Here is a 20,259-nt window from a genome sequence, read left to right on the forward strand (position 1 = left end):
TCCCTTGAGCTTTTCTCTTCAGTCCCCACATTCAATCTGTCAGTAAATCCCGCGGGCCTTTTCTGATCAGAACTCTGCACGGGTTCTCCTGTCTTTCCCACTGGTTATTATAATAGCTCTTTACCTGTTTACGATGGCTGACCCAGACATGACTAGATTTAGAATCACCATGGAGACACACCCTTGACTGTGTCTGTGATGGACTTTGTAGAGGAGGTTAAATGAGGCCAGGAGACCCACCTGAAGTGTGGATGGTACTATGCATGGGCACAGTAGAGTACGGTGCCAGCCTTGATCGCCCTGCCTCCTAGCCGTGCAAGGAAGGTGGCCAGCTCCTGACAGCATGCCTAATCCGCTATAATGGACTCTAGCGGGAGTGGCAAGCCCCTCCCTTAAGCTGTCTCCCCTTCACACAACTTTTCACAAAAAAGGCGACTGCACACTGGGCCTCCTAACAGCGGACTCTAGCAAAATCCTGAGACCTTAACTAGAACCGTGTCTTTTTCCAGTATCGAATCTGAAGACTGCTTTACATTTACACTAAAAGCCAAAGCCCCTAAGACGGCCTCCCGAGCTTGTATGTTCACAGCCTTCTGCATCACTGTAGAGTTCCCGACAGTTCTTGCCTTTGCTTGCTCTGTTCTAGGCCCCCTGGGTCTTAGTACTTACCTGTCCTCAGGCTCTCCTCCCAAGGATTTGCCAGGCTCCCTTCCTAGCCTCCTTCAGCTCTTTTCTTCAGGTCCACAGAACTAATGCCCACCCATTCTTTCTCCATTTTCTACGTTCTCATCGCATTTAACATCACCTACATACCTTCTCTTTATGAATTCATACAACGGTTATGAACTGGGCATTAATGTCCTAGGCATTATGCTAGCTCCTAATCCAGCTGAAATCGGGCAAAGATCGCTTTACTGGGAATGGCAAACAACAGATGTGGCAAATCAATATAATGCAAATTAGATAATGACAGTGATATCAGAAAGCAATAACGGCGATTTCTGTCTCTCCTCAAAGTAAGTGTCTGTGTTTGTATCCTTGTGTTCAGCGATAGTAGGGCATAGGTGTCAACTAAATTTTTAAAATCAGACACAAGGCAGCTACCGTTACTGGGCACTTATCTTTAAACAATATGCCCGTGTATGCCTAAGGACAGCACTAATTGGGCTCAGTGTTTTATATTTTTCCATTAAGTTGAGAGGGGGACACAGAAGAGGCGTAGGTCTAGAAGTTCGTGGGGGAAGACTGGGGGTGGTAGTTGGCATTATCAAAATAATTGTATGCATGTATGAGATTCAGGATACTATCAATTAAGAGGGCGGTTGTGTCCCGGTTCGATCCGATGGGCCAACGGTGCCGACCTTTGGGAGCACATCTTCCAATTCCTAAACTCAAGGGTGATTTCATGCATTGTGACGGCTACCACCATGCCCTGATCCCGACGAGGGGTCAGGAGTGTTCTGTCCTAGGTGCTTCGCCTCCCGGCTACCTCCGGCGGTCCCGCCGAAGCCCACACCTCCTCGCCAGCCCCTCGTGCCAGGGAAGCGCCAAGCACTGACCTGTGCGCGGAGAGGAGGACGGCAGAGCCCGCGCGCACGCTCCCGCCGCAGGAGCCTTTGCGGAAACACGCTCCGCCCCGCCCCGCCCCGCTGCGGCGCAGGCGCATTGCGAGTCCCAGGCCTGGCGGCCGGGACACGTGACAGTCTGACCACGTGACCTCCCCGTGCTCCCCCTTTTACGGCTGGGCGGACAGGCCCCTCCGGTCGTCTCGGGCTTCCGGTCTCGTAGCCGGAAGGCTCTTGTGTCCCGTGCTCTGTCCCTGGCCGGGCCACCAAATAAAGTTTTTTAATTCAAAAACGCATTTTTTCCCTTTTTTTTTTTCTTAAAGCCCCAGCTTTCTCTTTCTGGGCCCGGCGGAGGCGGCGGTTGAACCCGGAGCGACGCCGGCGTGCGGCGCGTGTCGCCAGCCATGGCCGAGGCCCCGGCGTTTCTCTCCGCTCAGGAAGTGGGGTGCGTCTCGCTTTTTCTATTGCGCACTTCTGAGTTAAAGCCGGGTTGGGGCGGGAGAAAGCTGTGGACGGTCGGGGGACTGACCCTGTGATGCTGAAAGTTCGAGTCCCGCCTTGGCTGGAAAGGAGCCGGCACGCCGCACTCGCCAGCCTCAGGACCTGCCCTGTAGTTTCTTCCGTGCTGTCGCGTATTGCTAGCGCTTCGGAACTTGAGACAGGAGGACTGCTGCGAGTTGAGGCCAGCTCGCTCTAGTAATGAGTTCAAGACCACCCGGGGGTACATTGCCTGCCTCAAACTAAACCAGCGAGGAGGCATAGCCCTGCGGGGGCTAAAATTTAGGACTCGTGTACTTATGGTTTGGGTCAAACTAATACTCCCACAAAATTTAAAAATGTCTTAAATGCGTGTGTGTGTGTGTCCGTCCTTCCGTCCGTGTCCGGGTGTGTATATGTGTGAGCACACCGTTATTCTCAATGGCGGTTAGAGAACAACTCTGTGGAGTTCATTGTTTTTCATTTTCCTTTAACCTTCATAGAAATTCGAGGAATTTAGAACTCAGGCGTCCAGATTTACCATCTCGCTGGTCCCCAAAATAAATACCGTCAGAGGTTGTTCGCTAGTGGAAGCCTACAAGTCTCATATCTACAGCTTTCTTCTACGTACTTGGCGTGGTGGTGGGGAGGGTGATAGAGAAATAAGGCTTTCCAGGCATCTCGAGAAAGGGCTGCCACTTTCTGTTTCTGCTGCCTTAGAAAGTCCACGTGTTGATCAGGTCCTTCTCCCCATCCCCTTTGACAGGAGTACTAATGGCTAAGCATGCAGGTCCTAGGAAGCAGGTTCAGAGCTTCCCCGAGACTCACAGAGCCCAAGGAAGCCTTCTGAAGAAATGCTTAAGCGCAATAGTTTAAAAAGCCAGAATAAGGCGCTTGAGTTTGAAGAAAATAATTGCTTAAATTCAACAGAGATGATTTGGGCAGAGAAACTGACCGGCTAAGCCCTGAACCCTATGTTAAAAAGTTAGTGTTTCAGGAGCCAGGCAGAGAGCTCCGTCATCAAGAGCAAGCCCTGCTCTTGCACAGGACCCAGGTCTGGTTCCAGAACCCAGGTCTGGTGGTTCCCAGCTAACTGTAACTCCAGCTCTAGATCCCTAGCCCTGCAGGCACGTGCACATACCCCCTCTCCACAACTAAAAGTGATAAGAATGGGATTGCATGTCCTTAAAGGAAAAATTATGTAAATCTTTGTGTGTGTGTTTTTTTAATGTCGAGTCAAGATGACTTTGTACTTTGATGCAAGAATAGGTTTTCCTCCTCTGCATCTTGCTTCATTCTTGACACTTGTGTAAAGTCGCTACTTCTTCAGCAGGAGGGAGAGACTACCATGTACGTATTTGTTTAGGGTCGGAAATAGTTCTCTGTGTAGAGAAGACAGTGAGGAAATCCTTTATGGGGCAAATGAAATAGCGAAGGGTTAGACAGGAGTGAAACAGTCTTTCTCACTGCTCGGCTGTTCCAGGCCCGAGCACCCTGTGGCTCCGTTACTCCCATTTCCCTTTCCATCTTTCTAAGTAGATGAAATCCCTCGTGATAGGCCTGGAATCGGAGCCTCTTTGAACTTACACATTATTGAAGCAGTTTCTGATTTAGGAAAAGAAAATGAAAAGAATAGACAGAAAATGATTAAACAGAGTTCTGGGGCAGAACCTGGTATTATAGTCTGCTTAGCTCCCATGACATTAGAGAGATTTCAAATTTTCTGTGTCTTTCTGTCTGTCTTTCTCCCTCTCTTCCTCCCTCCTTCCTCCAGACTGGTCTTAAGCATTCTAGGATGGCCTTAAACTATCGATCCTCCTGCGCTCTAGGATCACAGTGGGGCGCCACTGTGTTTCACCTGTGTTAGGGCTTCATTCATACGAACGCTCTCCCAGCTGAGCTTCATTCGCAGACCCGTCTCTCTCTATAAAGCAGATAAAACTGGTTTGCCTTTAATATGTATACAAAGAAATTTGAATCCAAATGAGGTGCCCGGAAATTTGGACTCGTCTTCCAGTGTTGAAGAAGCAGTGTTACTTTCCTATGTTAAGTGTCACATGTGACTCTCTCTTCTAGGTCATTTGCATATCTCACAATTAAGGACAGAACACCACAGATCCTAACCAAGGCTATTGATACGTTGCATCGACATAAAAGTGAATTTTTTGAAAAACACGGAGAGGTAAGAATTATGTCTCAACTTTAGTTTTGTGTTACTTCATGAGAATTACAGTATTCGTGGAAGGTCGCAGCTCTCACGTAAACATTGGTCTCTGGTGCACACACATACCTGCTTTTCTGTGTGTAGAGGTGGGACAGCAGCCTCTGGTTTAAATGTGCTGTGTGCTTACTGTTTAGTCTCACGAAACGTTTATGGACCCCTCGTCTTGTTTTCTGTTATAAATGAAGTTGCTGACTTCTCTAAGGAGAAGCCTTTTTAGGTTTCAGACCTAGCTGTATTACAGGACTTGCTTTTCTAACCTGAGATCTTGATAAAGTGCAAAACTCACAGTGGAGGGCGGTGTGAATTATGATTGATTGGTGCTCAGTGTGATTAAAAGATTTGCTGATTGGAGTAGAATAAGACTTTAAAAGCCACCTTGCCTGTTCAATCAACGGGTGAGGAAAAAGCCTAAATAATTACGTTATTGTCAATCAACGCCTTTAAACCTATGACTCCAGTAATCTTTAGATTGCTCAGTGTGCTGTAGACGGCTGCATAGACTACACCTGCTCCAGCTTCTTTTCCTTCCTTCCCATCTTTCTCTTTTGAGACAGGTTTTGAGTCGTTAAAGGTCTTGAATGCTTGGATTACAGGTGTGGGCCACCACGTACAGATTATACACTACTGGAGAATGAATTTGGGGTCCCTCCCCTCCTTTTCACTCAGGACCTCTGCATGCTAGGCAAGTGCTATACCAACTGAGCTGCATGCCAGGGCCTGTGCATTTCTTGAATGTGTTGAGCAGTGGTTAGTGACTTCTTTCTTTCTTTTCTCTCTCTCTCTCTCTCTCTCTCTCTCTCTCTCTCTCTCTCTTTCTTTCCTGACTGAGTTGAAATGGAACAAAGCTGTACACAGGTATTTTGAATGTGTAGAATTATGTTTCTTTTTTAAAAATCATCTATTTTATGTGTATGGGTGTTTGGTCTCTTGTATGTTTGTGTACCACATGCATGCTGTGGTCATGAAGGTCAGAAGAGGGTATCACATCCCCACCCAGGAACTGGTGTTACAGATGGTTCCATGTGGGTGATGGAACCAAACCCAGGTGCTCAATAGCAGCAGTGAGTGCCCTTAACATCTGAGCCACCTCTCCGGCCCCAGTGTTGTATTCTTTCCAAATAAATTCTGGAGTAATACAGGATCATCTTTTTTTCCCCCTCTCTTCTTGAGACTATTTAATTTAGGCTGGCCTTGAACTTGGATTCTTCTGCCTCTGTTTCTTGGCTAGGGCTAGAGGCTTATACCACCATACCCCACTGCCTGTTATTCTTTATTGCTGACATCCAGCTCATCTCGGACACTGACATTTGAGTAGATGAGTTTTGTAAACGGAGGCTGCTTGTTCATTCCTGGCTGCCCAGACCTGAATAAGTACACAGGAATCATATTAATTACAACACTGCTTGGTCTATTAGCTCAGACTTATTTTTAACTAACTCTTACATGTCAGATCAAGTCATCTCTGTTAATTAGTGTATCATCACAAGGCTGTGGCTTACTGACAAGGTTCTGGAACATCTTTCTCCTTCGACAGCTACAAGGTGTCTCCCTGACTCCGCCTACTCTCTCTCTCTGTATCTCTGTTTGGATTTCCTGCCTGGCTTTACTCTGCTAAGCCATTGGCTGAAACAGCTTTATTAACCAATGGTAATAAAACATATTCGTAGCATACAGAGGGGAATCCCACATCATGTTCCCAGTGTTTTATCCTATACATGCAACTTCATTTTGGTGGGTGTACATATTTACTTAAGCATAAATGAACCAAATTTAAGTACTTTGCTTGAATATTGACTTCTTTACTTAGCACACATTACCTTAAGTCTTTGGCCCATGTGCTCATTGTGAGAGGTGGCTGTTCTGGTTAAGCCTGCGGAAGCATGGTCTATTGTTGATGTAACCCTGTTCCATTTCACTGTGCTGGGGTCAGCACAGTCTTAAAGCACTGCCAGAGTAGAGTCAGCTCTTGGTGGTCTTCCTGTCACCTCTTCAGGGCGCCCATACTTTTAGAATCTTCTTTGAGCAATGCTATGTTCTCAAGGGAATCATGTTCCCCATTTGGTTCTCAAAGCCCACCTCCTAGACTACCTGGTTGGGTAGATGCTGAGTCTCTTGGGGATAGCACCAGGCCATCTGTCTCTGACTCTGAACATAGTGTCTGGTACACACAGGACTCAGAAAAATGTTTGAACTGGAATGAAACAAGTTGAGAAATAAGAATTGATGTTGTAGGATATTTGTTTATGCAAAGATGTGTGGTTTAATTATGGCAAGACATGTTGTATTTGTTTATGTTGTGAAATATTTGCCAAACTGTGTAAAGATGCGTTGCAGTTGTTTATGTTGCAGAATCTTTAACTATTTAACAATGTATTGCTATTTTACCTTGCCTGCCTAAGGCACCTGATTGGTCTAATAAAAAGCTGAATGGCCAATAACAAGGGAGGAGGTGTAGTTGGAATTTTTCCATCCCACCTGCCAGCTCACAAATAACCACACCGAGACTTCTTACTATGAAAGCTCAGCTAATGGATTAGACTTGTTCTAACTAGCTCTTATATCTTGAATTGCCTTATTTTTATTAATTTACTGTCTGTCTTGTGGCTTTATTATCTTTACTCTGTACTGCCCACGCTCTTTTCCTGCTTTCTTCACTCTGGTTGGCAACTCTCTGGGTCTCCTTTCTTCTTAGTGTTCTCTCTGCCCTGAAAAATCCTGCCTAGCTATTGGCCACTTAGCTTTTTATTAAACCAATCATAATTACACATTTTCACCCAGTGTAAAAAATATTCCTCAGCAATAATGCTTTTATAGTCTTATACAAATCTCAGCTGGGGCCCAGGTTTGGTGGTGCATGTTTTTAATCCCAGTGATTGGAAGGCAGAGGCAGGTTGATCTCTGGAGAGCTGCGGGGTGGAAGGGGTGACTCAGGGAGTCCAGGTTTCTTTTCTAGCCCTGTCAGCGGAAGGTGTGCGAGTGGGAAGCTACACGGCTGGTAGTGGTTCCCTTCCCTAGGTGTGCTGCTCAGCCTTTTAAAAAGGCTAGATCTTAGAAAATAAGAAAGTTTAAGTCATGCCAAGGCCAAGATCATATAAAAGTCAAAATGTAATGTCTCTAAGATAATATAAAAGGCGAAATGCAGGTTTACAATGCTGTTTTTTCTTTCTTCACTTTAGGTCTGTAAAGATATGCTACTCTCAAGAACTATGCATAGATTTGTGCACCCACAGACACAGCCAAACTTTCTCGTTGTCCCTTTGTACTTTCACAGGAAGGAGTGGAAGCTGAAAAGAAAGCCATCTCTCTTCTTTCTAAATTACGGAACGAATTACAGACAGATAAGCCAATTGTCCCCTTGGTTGATAATTGTGTTGACGCTGACATATGGAATCAGTACCTGGAATATCAGCGGAGTCTGTTAAATGAAAGCGACGGGGAGCCTCGCTGGTTCTTCTCGCCCTGGTTGTTTGTAGAGTGCTACATGTATCGGAGGATTCACGAAGCCATCATCCAGAGGCAAGTTTACAGCTATTGGATAACAAGTGTTTAGTAATCGATGATTGTTTTTGAATAGTTGAGCAGGGGCCAGCAAAATGGCTGAGCAGGTAAGGAGCTTGCTGCCAAAAGTGAGGGACCCACATAGTGGAAGGGGAGAACTGACTCCTGAAAGTTGTCCTCTGGTCTGTCTTCCATAGGTGTGCCTCGTCGTGGGCGCCCCTCAATAAATGACTTCATAGGTGTGCCATGCCATGTGTGCACCCCTCAATAAATAAGTATAAGGAAAGTAATTCAGCAGATAGTAAGGATAATGTTTGGACATTTCCACAAATGATTGAATAATATGATCTTAGTGAAGATTTTGTGTCTGTGTGTATGAGCACACATGCCATGCATGCGTGTGGAATCAGAAGACAGCTTATCGGAATCAGTTCTGTCCTTACACCTTCACACCCAGCCTTATAAATTCTTACAAATACCTCTACAGTAAAAACAGATTTTACTGAGTAAAAGAATCATTAATTTGAAATGATTACATAAAACAATTTAAGATGAATCTGTGTGTCATGGTGCATGCCTTTAATCACAACACTTAAGGGGCAGAGGCAAGCGAATCTCTGTGAGTTCAAGGCCAGCTTGGTTTACATAATGAGTTCCAGCCAGGGCTGCATAGTGAGACTTTTTTTTTAGAAAACAACAACAACAACAAAAAAAAAACCAAAAAACAAATGCTTTATTTCTAACAAGAATGTGCGCAGTCACTTTTCTCACTGTTGTGGCTGGGCACTTGCAGGAAGCAACTTAAGAGGAGGGTAATACTAGCTGCAGTGCACAGCATGCGTCTGCTCATGGCCAGGAAGGCGTGCGGCATGAGTGGGCAGTGCGGGCAGCCGGGCACATCTGCAGGCAGGAGCAGGGAATGATGGAGCTGGAGCTCAGCTCACGTCCTCCTTTTCCTGCAGCACATTTAGGCTGGGTCTGCCCAGCTCAATTGACCTGATGTAGATAATCTCTCACAGACTTGTTCAGAGAGCTGCCTCCAAGGTCAATAGAAGTCATTACAAATAATATATCCGAACCCATTCCATGTAAGGAACCACCAAAATAGGGACTCTTGTCACAAGCTGTCTTAATCTTTGTTTTCTTTTTGTTTTAAAGACTTATACATGTTTTTATAGGCAGTACTTCCATGCATATGCATATTTATATGTGTCTATATACAACATGTGTGTGTTTATATGCACTATTTGCATGTGTATGTGTGTATATCACTGTATGTGTGTACGCATTGCTTGTGTGTGTGTGTGTACTACTTTCTTATGTATGTGTGTGCTACTTGAGTATATATTTGTGTGCTTACTTCTTGAGTATGTGTGTGTATGCACTACTTGTGTGTATATGTGTATATTCTACTTGAGTGTGTAGGTGTGTGTATACACTACTTTGTGTGCACTAGAGTGTATATGTGCATATGCACTATTTGAGTGTGTATGTGTGTGTGCTTACTACTTGAGTGTATATGTGTGTATGCACTACTTGAGTGTGTAGGTATGTTATACACTACTTGTGTGTATATGTGTATGTGCTTACTACTTGAGTGTGTAGGTGTGTGCTTACTACTTGAGTGTATATGTGTGTATGCACTACTTGAGTGTGTAGGTATGTTATACACTACTTGTGTGTATATGTGTATGTGCTTACTACTTGAGTGTGTAGGTGTGTGCTTGCACTACTTGCACACGGGTGCCAGCTCAGTCTGGAGAGTGTCAGATTCTCTGGAACTGGAGTTCCAAGAGGTTGTAAGTCACCTGTTGTGGGTGCTGGGAGCAGAACCTGGGTCCTCTGGAAGAACAGAAGTGCTCTTAAACACCGTATTTCTCCAGCCCTAGTATTTTGTTTTTAATGACTAGAGAAAAGTTTAAATGCTACATATTCCAAAAAAAATCCTTTCATAGATCATTTATTCTGTTTATTTTTTCTTAAGAAATCCTGACGTGCATCTGGTTCGCAGTGCAGAAGAAGAGGCGATGGGAATTGTCCTTTTATTTTTTAGGTTCCAAAAATACAAGTTTGATGTAAGAGGAATCCTTTAGTACCTGTTTCTAAACACCGCACAGGATGATCAAAGTGTAGATTACAGCTCACGTTGTAATTGTAGGTCTTAGGAAACTGAGGCAAGAAGAATGTATGTTTGAGTACAGCCTGGGTTATATAGTACGTTCCAGTCTATCCTTGAATCAGAAACCCTGTTGAAGGAAAGAAAAGAAAAAAAGAAAGAAAGGAAGAAATAAATGAAACAAGTCAATACTAATTATAAAATAAATTTATTTTAGAAATAGTATAACTTTCAGTCTAGGATTTTTTTTCCTTTCTTAATTTTTATATTTTCAAACATAGGAATTTGTTGCTTTTGCCAAACAGATAGATTCTAGAACTGTTTCATCTTTCAGAGACAGCTATCTGACCTGTATTAGTTTTGCCTACTTTCAGGCTATTTATTGATTGAGGATATACACATTTTCCCCCCATCTTGAGACATGGTCTCATCATCCTTGAACTCACATAGCCCAGGCTGGCTTCAAAATGATCGTCTTCCTGTCTCAGTCTCTCAAATGCTGGAGTCACAGGTGTGTACCACCACACCTGGCTCCTAAGTTTCCTTTAAATTAAATAGTATGATATATATTTATGACAGGCTTCCTCCACTGACTGTTGTATTGGTGGGATTTATCCAGTATGGGATTTTTATGAAGAACAAAGCTACAAACATTTTTATATATGTGCATATATGCATTAAAAATAATTTCCTTAATTATATATACATATATGTGCATATACCTATATATTTACAATAATTTAACTTTATTTTATGTGCATTGGTGTTAAGGTATCAGATCTCCTGGAACTGGAGTTGTAGACAGTTGTAAGTTACTGTAAGGTACCATGTGAGAGTTGGGAATTGAACCCAGGTCCTCTGAAAGAACAGCCAGGGCTCTTAACTGCTAAGCCATCTCTTCTGCCCCCTAGCATGGATATTTTTTAAAGATACATTTTATTTTATTCGTGTGTATGCGTGTTTTGTCTGCATGTATGCCTATGCACCATTTGGGCGGCTAGTGCTCACAGAGGCCAGAAGAAGGCTTCAGATCCCTTTGAACTGGAGTCACAGATAGTTAGGAGCTGCTGCGTGGGTGCTCAGAATTGAATCTTGGTTCTATGGAGAAGTAACTAGTGCTCTTAACCACTGAGCCCATCTTTCTGCATATTCTGACATGTTTCTGATGAACATACACATGTGTTTCCGTTAGGACTATATGTACATGTATTGACTCAGAGCATGTGCACATACACAGCGTCACTAGATTCTGAAGTAATGAGTGTTCTAAAATGAGGAACCGTACATATCTATGTGACATTTGCTCTCTGAAGCATGAGCTGTGACTTTAATGAATGGCTGTTAATTTAAAAACATGACCATGGGTTGCAGACTTTTCTGTGGAGGGTTAGAGAGTGTTTAGCTTTGTGACTAAACAGTCTCTGTCATAGGGACACAGCCTTGCCACCGTGATGTGCTACAGCCATAGCGCACAGGTCAGCAAGTGCTGTAGTTACAACCTGGGTTGCCGACACTGAGCTTCCGTTCTGTGGGGCACAGAATGTGGCACACCCCGCTCCCTCCTTCTCTCCCTTCCTTTTTCTGCTAAGACGGGGCTGGCTGCCTAGAAATCATTATGACTCCCAGGTTGTCCCCAGACTCAAGGGAATCCTCCTGACTCAGCCTTCTAAGCACTGGGCTCATGGACGTAGGCTACTACTGCTTCTCCGCTTCACTGTTAGCAATTCTTGGTTTGTGGGTCAGACCGAACAGGTCTCAGCGGGGTCTGTGGACTCTGGTTAGCAATCCCTTACATTTGAACTTGTATCCAAATGGCCTCTGTCCTTCTAAATCACCTTGAGGGACTGACTGATTTCAATAACACTGTCATTGCTAAAAAAATATGTTTAAATTCTTTAAATTTATTCCAGAGCCCATTTCTAGTCCTTAAAAAGGAAAATTAGCTTTGTTATTTTTGAGTCACTCCTCAAGTTTGTTAATCAAATGTTTTTACTCAGCTTGTTTGTGGTCTATTCTACTGATATTACTGAACGATTTTTTCTTTTTTGGAGACAGGGTTTCTCTGTGTAGTCTGGCTGTTCTGGAACTCACTCTGTAGACCAGGTTGACCTCGAACTCATAGAGATCCACCTGTCTCTGCCTCCCAAGTGCTGGGATTAAAGGTGTGCACCACCACCGCCCAGCCACCAAGTGACAGTGACTTGCCTGTTGCTGAAAGTAATCTGTGGAGAGGTCCAGGGTCACTGACAGGGTGTTTAATAATATGCCACAGGTTCGGAAGAGGGTTCCCAAAGAAGAGCTACAGGGTGCTCTGGCAGTGACAGCGCCCTTGGAATAGAGGTCAGAAGGAGCAGCCTTCCCCTGGTACGTCATTTTAAAAACATAACCTTGCCTGGTGCCGTGGCTTATGCCTGTAATCCCAGCACTCTGCAAATTGAAGCAGAAGGATTGCCTTGAGTTCTGGGCCAGCCTAGGATACAGAGTGGGAACCTGTCTCGAAAATAAAATAAGTGAGGCAGTGTTGGCACACACCTTTAGTCCAATACTTGAGAGGTAGAGGAAGGCAGATCTCTGAGTTCGAGGCCAGTCTGGTCTACAAAGCGAGTTCTAGGACAGCCAGAACTGTTATATAGAGAAACTCGGTTTCGGAAAAAACACCCCTCCCCCGCCAAACAAACAAACAAACAAAAAAAGTCATTACAGAAAGCCCTGTGTAATTTTTAACCTAACGTGGATGGCCTATGAAGAATGTTGTTAATTGCAAACATCAGCTAATCAGGATGTCTTTTCAATTCCTGAACAGCAATCATTTTCGTACTTATATCTTGTTAGTTATTTTCTCACATACCTTCTCATGAAGCTGACAGAGCCACAACACAAACCTCACCTTTGACCAGAAGTAACCGGGGAGTAAAATTTGACACACTCCAAATCTGTGCGTAAATGACCGCTTGTCGTTCGCTAGTATGGACAAGAGTATTAGTTGTGTTTCCCTCGAGTGCTCTGCTCCAGCTGTCTGGTGATGACTGTGGCATTCAGGGGTGTGTTTACTATCAGGAGTCCTCCACATAGGGTGCGAAAGGATCTAACAGTTACCTTGTAATCTCGTTTCCCGCTCCCGTTTATGTCTGCTGGGTAAATGATTGTGGACACAGTCACTATAATTGCTAGCTAGTTCTAGTAAAATAGTTTGAGGAGTTTGAGTTTTGTATTATTTTCTTTGAGATAAGCTCTCACTATGAAACCCTGGTCGGCCTGGAATTTGCTCTGCACACCAGGCTAGCCTTGAACTCAGAGCTCAACCTGCCTTTGCCTCTGATGTACCAGGATTAAAGATGTGCACCAGCAGCCATGCCGGCCCAGAGGTTTATTTTTGTGTGATTGAATTTGTTGGTGCTGTCTACTATCTGTGAGTGCTGGCTGTCAAGGTGGTAATGTGTTCTTCCCGTTAGGGAACTGCGTCAACCAGGTGAGGCTTTGTTGTTGTTGTTTGTTTTTCAAAGGGAAGGACTCACATAAATGCTTCACGCATGTTTCCTCCCACCTCAGCCCTCCCATCCACGACTTCGATGTGTTTAAAGAAAGCAAAGAGGAGAACTTCTTTGAGTCACAGGAGTCAATTGACGCCCTGTGTCTGCACTTGCAGCAGCTGAGACCAGCCAGAGACCTCAGTGGAGACCGGCGGAAGGAGGAGTTCCTTAGACTTCTGCAGGTATCTGCATGGTTTCCATATTCAGTCTGCAAACAGTGCTGTGGGTGTTAGTTTATACAAATGTCTATTAGTTTATGCAGATATTTATGTCAGTGACACCTATATTATGATTATGGTTTTGGCTACTTTTCTTTCTTTTATTTGGTGTTTTGTCTCTGAACTGTCCTTTCTGTTAGCCTGAGATTTAAAAAGAAAGAGAACACTGCACGTGCAGCTCACTCTGTCACGAGATAGTTCTTTTTCCTGTGTCCTTTGTCCCAGAAGTAGACCAGACCCTAAAGGGAAAGGAGGTGCTGTCCGCCAGCTCTAACTCAGGTGCTGTCCCCATGGCTCCTGTTCCCCCTAGAGAAGGCCAGAGTTGTCTTCTCATATTGCCACCATGAGCAAGCGATTGGTGTCCCAAGAGAAGTCTAAAGTTGTTTTAGTCCACAGGGGGCAGTGGTCTGTTCCAAAGTGTATAGCCCTGTGACTGCTCACACAAATAATTTTGGACCTATTATGCCAAGCACTTTCCTAGACCCAAGCAGCCATAATTTTCTTTGTTTCATGTTTTGAGACAGAGTCTCACTCTGTAGCCCAGAATGGTAATTCATGTAGTGCAGATGAGCCTGAAACTCAACAGCTGTCCTCCTGCCTCATCCTCTCGAGTGCTGGAATTACAAGTGGGGGTTGCCACTCCCGGCCTAGGACTTGGTGATCTGAGCTGGGATGAAGGGGGTGTGCAGGGCCCCAAGGCCTCATCTCAGCTGGAGACATTGTAGCCACTGTACATGTGATCTTTGCAAACTTTGGTTTTACATTTATTTATGGGGTGCGTGCTTACCATAGTGTGCACATGGAGGTCAGAGAACAAATTACAGAGCTTGTCTCTCTCCTCCTACCATGTGAGTTCTAGGGACTAAATCGAGGTCATCAGGCTTGGTAGCAAAAGCTGTTACCTCCTGGACCATCTTACCAGCCCCATTTTAGGTTTTATTTTAGCCTTATGCCTTAAAAAAAATCATCAATTGATCTTTTTTAAAAACAATGATGCACGTGGTTGAAAGTGTATCATCTCAATTCTAGTTTTTCATTTCATTTATTTATTAATTGAGACAGGGCCTTTCGTGCTGTTCATGCTGGCCTTGGACCCCTTGGTGTAGACTTTTATTTTGAATGTAGACATTATTTGTTTGGCATTTTAATATCTTTGTATTTAAGTAAGGAACGTAGGTACTATATTGCTGAAAATTTTCATATATTCACTAAAATATCATTGTTTTTACCTTAGTACAGGATCACATAAATACATTCTGTGCCATTGGAGAAAATGTAGATTTAGTGGACATTTTAGGAATTTTGTAAAGATACTATGAATGTTTTGGGTGCCTTCCTGTACAGTGGAGTTTTTCTTGGTTATGTAAAAGAGTAATGGCCTTTTTTCCCCTTTCCATTTCAGATCTCCCTCTGGGGAAATAAGTGTGACTTGTCTCTGTCAGGTGGAGAAAGCAGTTCCCAGAAGACCAATGTCATCAACTCTTTGGAAGGCCTGAAACCATTCATTCTGATAGATGACACAGAATCTCTTTGGACACTGCTCAGTAAATGCAAGAAAACAGCAGAAACATCCGTAGTTAGAGTAGACATTGTTCTGGATAATTCTGGCTTTGAACTTGTTACAGATCTAGTATTTGCTGACTTCTTGTTATCGTCTGAGTTAGCTACTGAGATTCATTTTCACGGGAAAACTATCCCGTGGTTTGTGTCTGACGTTACTGTGCATGACTTTAATTGGACGGTTGAACACGTGAGGAGTAGTAACCAGAAGTCCACGTCTGCCTGTGGTGCTGACTGGGCAGACCATGTTAGGATGGGCAGATGGACTTACCACGATCATATATTTTGGACTCTGCCTCACCCATATTGTGCGATGCCCCAGGTCGCCCCTGATCTGTACGCTGAACTACAAAAGGCATGCCTTGTTTTATTCAAGGGGGATTTGAATTACAGGAAGCTGATGAGTGACAGAAAGTGGGAGTTTACCACTCCATTCCATCAGGCCCTGAGTGGCTTCCACCCTGCACCTCTGTGTAGCATAAGAACATTAAAGGCTGAGCTGCAGGTGGGTCTCCAGCCCGGGCAGGCCGAGCAGCTCATGGCGTCTGATCCCCACTGGCTGACCACTGGCAAGTATGGGATATTTCAGTTCGATGGTCCCGTTTGACTGTGCGCAGGAATTCCCAGCTAATCTCCTTTCAGCCCCAGAAAAGCAGTGCATGGATCTAGTCCTGCTTCTCATCAGCCACGGGCAGCCCCATTTCTCAGCTCCTGTGCCACCTTACACGGTAGATGGCGGAACAGTTTCCCTGCTGCCGTGTTTGGGAAGACGGGTCTTTAAGCTAGTTACACTATGCTGGAATTTTAATCCCTATTTCAAGTTAAATGCATACGTTTAAGTGGTTTTTAATGAACTCATTTTTAATTGCAAAGAATGCAAAAAGTGAATTCTGCTTTTTAAGTTTGTTAACCTTGTTTTTTCCTTCCTTGAATAGAATGATTATTTAATATTCTAAGAAGACTAAATATTATTTAACTTAGTTTTGGCTTTTGCATTAATGGCCTAATGAGCATATGCCTTGTGACAGCCCTGCAGGGAGGCATGTCGTGCTGCTCGAACACAGACAGAATTACCTCAGACCGAACCACCACCTGCTGTCCTGCATGCATCTAAGGTGTAAAGCCTGTTTCCTTGCCTGACTTGTCTGGGATGTGGGTCAGAGCACAAACTGGACATTGTGAAACAGCAGTGTCTGACGAAGGACAAATCCAGCCTTCCTATTCTCAGATTTCCATGCGGAAGTCAACACACAGGTGTCCAGAGAGCAGTTTCCGTCCTCAGTAGCACAAGAGTGTGTCAGGTGTAAAAGCTTGTTTTACATTCTTTTGGATACGGCCAGTCCAAGCCCATTCTTTATATTACACTTGTATTGTTTTTGACCTCAGCTGCCAGAGTCTGCAAGTTCATGCTACTTTGTTTTGAAACAAATTGGAAACAAACCAGGAAATGTTTTGTGTACTGGAATAATAAATGAATTTTACTGAGAAATATCACTAGTTTTGCTTTCTTTCGGGACGGGTGAAAAGGAGAAGATTGACGATGAGATCTGCATTGTATACGCACTGTGTATTTTGACTGTTACCTAAAGCTGTTGTGAGATCGTGTGATGTAAATGAAGTTAGACCCTGCTCTTGCTCAGTCTTGGGTTTCTTTCAAGATATTTAAAGCCATCTGGGATGTGCTGCTTCCTGCTCACAGGTCAGTTTTAAGCATCAAGTCATTGAAATGCTCAGTAAGTTGTAACTGCAGAACCTGATGTTCAGAATGAGATGTTTTGACGGGCTTCATGGCAGTGACGTGAGCGGTCATACACCACACTTGGTGTTCACTGTTCTGGCGTCCCCCACTTCATGGCAGTGACGTGAGCCGTCATACACCACACTTGGTGTTCACTGTTCTGGCGTCCCCCACTTCGTGGCAGTGACGTGAGTGGTCATACACCACACTTGGTGTTCGCTGTTCTGGCGTCCCCCACTTCATGGCAGTGACGTGAGCCGTCATACACCACACTTGGTGTTCACTGTTCTGGCGTCCCCCACTTCATGGCAGTGGCGTGAGCGGTCATACACCACACTTGGTGTTCACTGTTCTGGCGTCCCCCACTTCATGGCAGTGACGTGAGCCGTCATACAACACACTTGGAGTTCACTGTTCTGGCGTCCCCCACTTCATGGCAGTGACGTGAGCCGTCATACACCACACTTGGTGTTCGCTGTTCTGGCGTCCCCTGCTTCATGGCAGTGACGTGAGCCGTCTACACCACACTTGGTGTTCGCTGTTCTGGCGTCCCCCACTTCGTGGCAGTGACGTGAGCCGTCTACACCACACTTGGTGTTCACTGTTCTGGCGTCCCCCACTTCATGGCAGTGACGTGAGTGGTCATACACCACACTTGGAGTTCACTGTTCTGGCGTCCCCCGCTTCATGGCAGTGGCGTGAGCCGTCATACAACACACTTGGTGTTCACTGTTCTGGCGTCCCCCACTTCGTGGCAGTGACGTGAGCCGTCATACAACACACTTGGTGTTCGCTGTTCTGGCATCCCCTGCTTTTGCTCTGTGGTTTATGAAGAACACACATTGTAGTGTTTGAGAAAGTGGTTCAGCCCCACCCCCTGCAAGGGAGAGCCAGAGAAGAAAGGGTCATCCAGAAGAGTAAGTTCAAGATGGAGTTCTTATGGATGCGTAGTAGGAAACGGTACCTTCCTGTTGGTTGTTTTTTCATTGAGACAGATTCATTCTGTGTAGCCTAGGGTGCCCTTGAACTCTCTGTGATCCTCCTGTCTCAGCCTCCCAAGTAGTGGTGAGATTACAGACATGAACTAATGATTCCCTCCCCCCCCAATTTTTTTAGTACTTACTATATTGCCAATGTTGGCCTAGAACTCCTTTTGTTTGTTTGGGCTAGCGTCTCTCTGTAGCCCTGGCTGTCCTAAACACTGAGCCAGGTGGCCTTGCTCAGTGATCTACCTGCCTCTGTCCCCTGGCTGGAATTAAAGGCATGTGCCTCCATACCTGGCTAGTCTAGAACTCTCAGCTGTAGTGCAGGTTGGTCTCAAACTTATTGTCTGGCCTCAGCCTTCCAAGCGCTAAGATTACAGGTATGTTTGATATGCCCGCCTACCAGTTGATTTTTAAAACAGCTTTATTGCCGTAATTAGAAACGATTTAGTCCAAGTGCACAGTATTTTAGTACACATAAGCTTGTGCAGTCACCTGTACAACAGACCAGAACATTTGTCACCCCTAAAGTCGATCCAGCACCGTGGAGAACACTAAATTCTGTGTATTTGTTTACATACACTGGGCATTTAATATAAATAGAATAATAAAATGTGTGGCCCTTTGTGATTGGCTTCTTTTAAAGGATCTTTAGTAGTCACAATTTTCAGTACTCCCTTGTGACAGTTAAACAGTACTCCGGTGTATAGGTATACCACATTTGACTTGCCCATCAGTGTTCTTTCTCTTGTTTGTTTTCAGATAGGGTCTCACATTGCCCAAGCTGGCATTGAACTTGTTATGCATCCTAGGATGCAAACTAGTGATCTCCGAGCCTCCACCTTCCAAGTGCTGGGATTACAGTGATGGGCTGGTCCAGAGTTTCCATTTGCTCATTCAGGATGCTGTTGCTATGGCTACTGATGGATGGATACTGGAGTTTCCTGTTTTCTAGGTAGATATTGAGGAGTGATAGTGCTAGGTCACGTAGTGGCTTGAACTTTCTCAAATGTCACCGCTTCATAGTTCCTTCAGCAGTGCATCAGGGCTCCAGTGGCCCACACCGTTGTTAGCACCCAGCAGTTGATGGTTTTGATTATATCCATGATGCTGGGCATTGAGCGAATGATGAGCATACTGACCATTTCTATATTTCTTTGGGTCATACGTTTGAGGTGAGCTGGGACTATAGATACTAGAGTTCCAGACCAGCTGAGGCTACACAGTGAGGCCCTGTCTTAACAACAAAAAATTGGACCAGGAAATTATCTTACCAGATAAAAGATTGGTAAATATTTTCCTGCAATTCTCTAGGTTATCCATTTTACTTGTTTTAATTTTTTTTAATTAATTAATTAATTGATTTATTTATTATGTATACAGAGCATTCCTTCCATGTATGCCTGCAGGCCAGAAGAGGGCACCAGACCCCATTACAGATGGTTGTGAGCCACCATATGGTTGCTGGGAATTGAACTCAGGACCTTTGGAAGAGCAGACAATGCTCTTAAACTCTGAGCCATCTCTCCAGCCCTATTTTAATTTTTTTTAAAACAGTGTTATATGACTCAGGTTGGCTTGGCACTGGCCATGTAACTCAGGTTATGACCTGTAGGTGGAGTTTTTCTTTGGGACTGCAGGCTCCCAAATAACCACATAGAGACGTACTATTAATTATAAATGCTCAGCCAATAGCTTAGGCTTATTATTAACTAGCTCTTACAGCTTAGAGTAACCTATATTTTTTACCTATGCTCTACCACATGGTGAAACCTTCTTCAGCTCAGCGTGTTCTGCTTCCTCTGTGTCTGGCAGCTGGCAACTCTACTCCCCTTCTTCCCCATGCTCTTTTTGTCCACAAGTCCCACCTAACTTCTGCCTGCTCAGCTATTGGCCATTCGGCCCTGTATTAGACCAATGAGAGCAACAAACAGTCACAGTGTACAAAAAGGTTATTCCATAACTATGACCTCAGACTTGCAGTCCTCTTGTTGCTTCATCCTCTTGAGTACTGAGATAACAATCTATATGTCTGGTCAGGCAATGGTGCCGCATGCCTCTAATCCAGCACTCAGGAGGCAGAAACAGAATCTCTGTGAGATTGAGGCCAGCCTGGTATACAGAGTGAGTTCTAGGCAGCCAAGCCTACACAGAGAAATCCTGTCTTGAAAAACCAACCAGCCAGCAAACAAAAGACAATCTGTATGTCTGTATGTCTTTCTATTCTCTAACTTTCTATTAAATATACACATTAGATTGACCTGCAGATGGATGGGAACACACACACACACACACACACACACACACACACACACACACCACGTGCTTAAGAAAAGGTTAACGAGGCTCT

The 20,259-nt window shown here is 44.5% G+C and overlaps 2 protein-coding genes across 8 annotated transcripts in view; one reads left to right on the plus strand and one right to left on the minus strand.

The window, feature by feature from the left end:
• Nucleotides 1-1,672, minus strand: part of Rmnd1 (required for meiotic nuclear division 1 homolog) — a 35,002-nt gene extending 33,330 nt beyond the window's left edge. For 4 of the 5 annotated variants that reach the window (XR_012907960.1, XR_012907966.1, XR_012907970.1 and 1 more), the window contains exon 1: nt 1,560-1,672. The gene's annotated coding sequence lies outside the window, so the exon portion shown is untranslated. Of the gene's footprint in view, nt 1-669; nt 852-1,559 lie in introns of those variants that run through there. The other variant, XM_075949792.1, reaches the window with a different exon arrangement.
• Nucleotides 1,673-1,766: 94 nt separating this feature from the next.
• Dcph1 (damage control phosphatase 1) lies at nt 1,767-16,677 on the plus strand. 3 transcript variants are annotated; one of them, XM_075949809.1, is made up of 5 exons: nt 1,767-2,010; nt 4,119-4,224; nt 7,538-7,782; nt 13,430-13,592; nt 15,031-16,677. In XM_075949809.1, the coding sequence occupies exons 1-5, from the start codon at nt 1,970-1,972 to the stop codon at nt 15,793-15,795; spliced, it is 1,320 nt and encodes a 439-aa protein (XP_075805924.1). In that variant the 5' UTR covers nt 1,767-1,969; the 3' UTR covers nt 15,796-16,677. The 3 variants fall into 3 exon arrangements, with proteins under 3 accessions (XP_075805924.1, XP_075805941.1, XP_075805931.1); XM_075949816.1 differs by lacking the exon at nt 1,767-2,010 and adding an exon at nt 4,821-4,952 and having other exon boundaries at nt 4,123-4,224; nt 7,542-7,782; XM_075949826.1 differs by lacking the exon at nt 4,119-4,224 and having other exon boundaries at nt 1,899-2,010.
• Nucleotides 16,678-20,259: the final 3,582 nt, after the last annotated feature.

This window comes from Microtus pennsylvanicus, chromosome 1, assembly GCF_037038515.1.
Source record: "Microtus pennsylvanicus isolate mMicPen1 chromosome 1, mMicPen1.hap1, whole genome shotgun sequence".
NCBI classification, from domain to species: Eukaryota; Metazoa; Chordata; class Mammalia; order Rodentia; family Cricetidae; genus Microtus; species Microtus pennsylvanicus.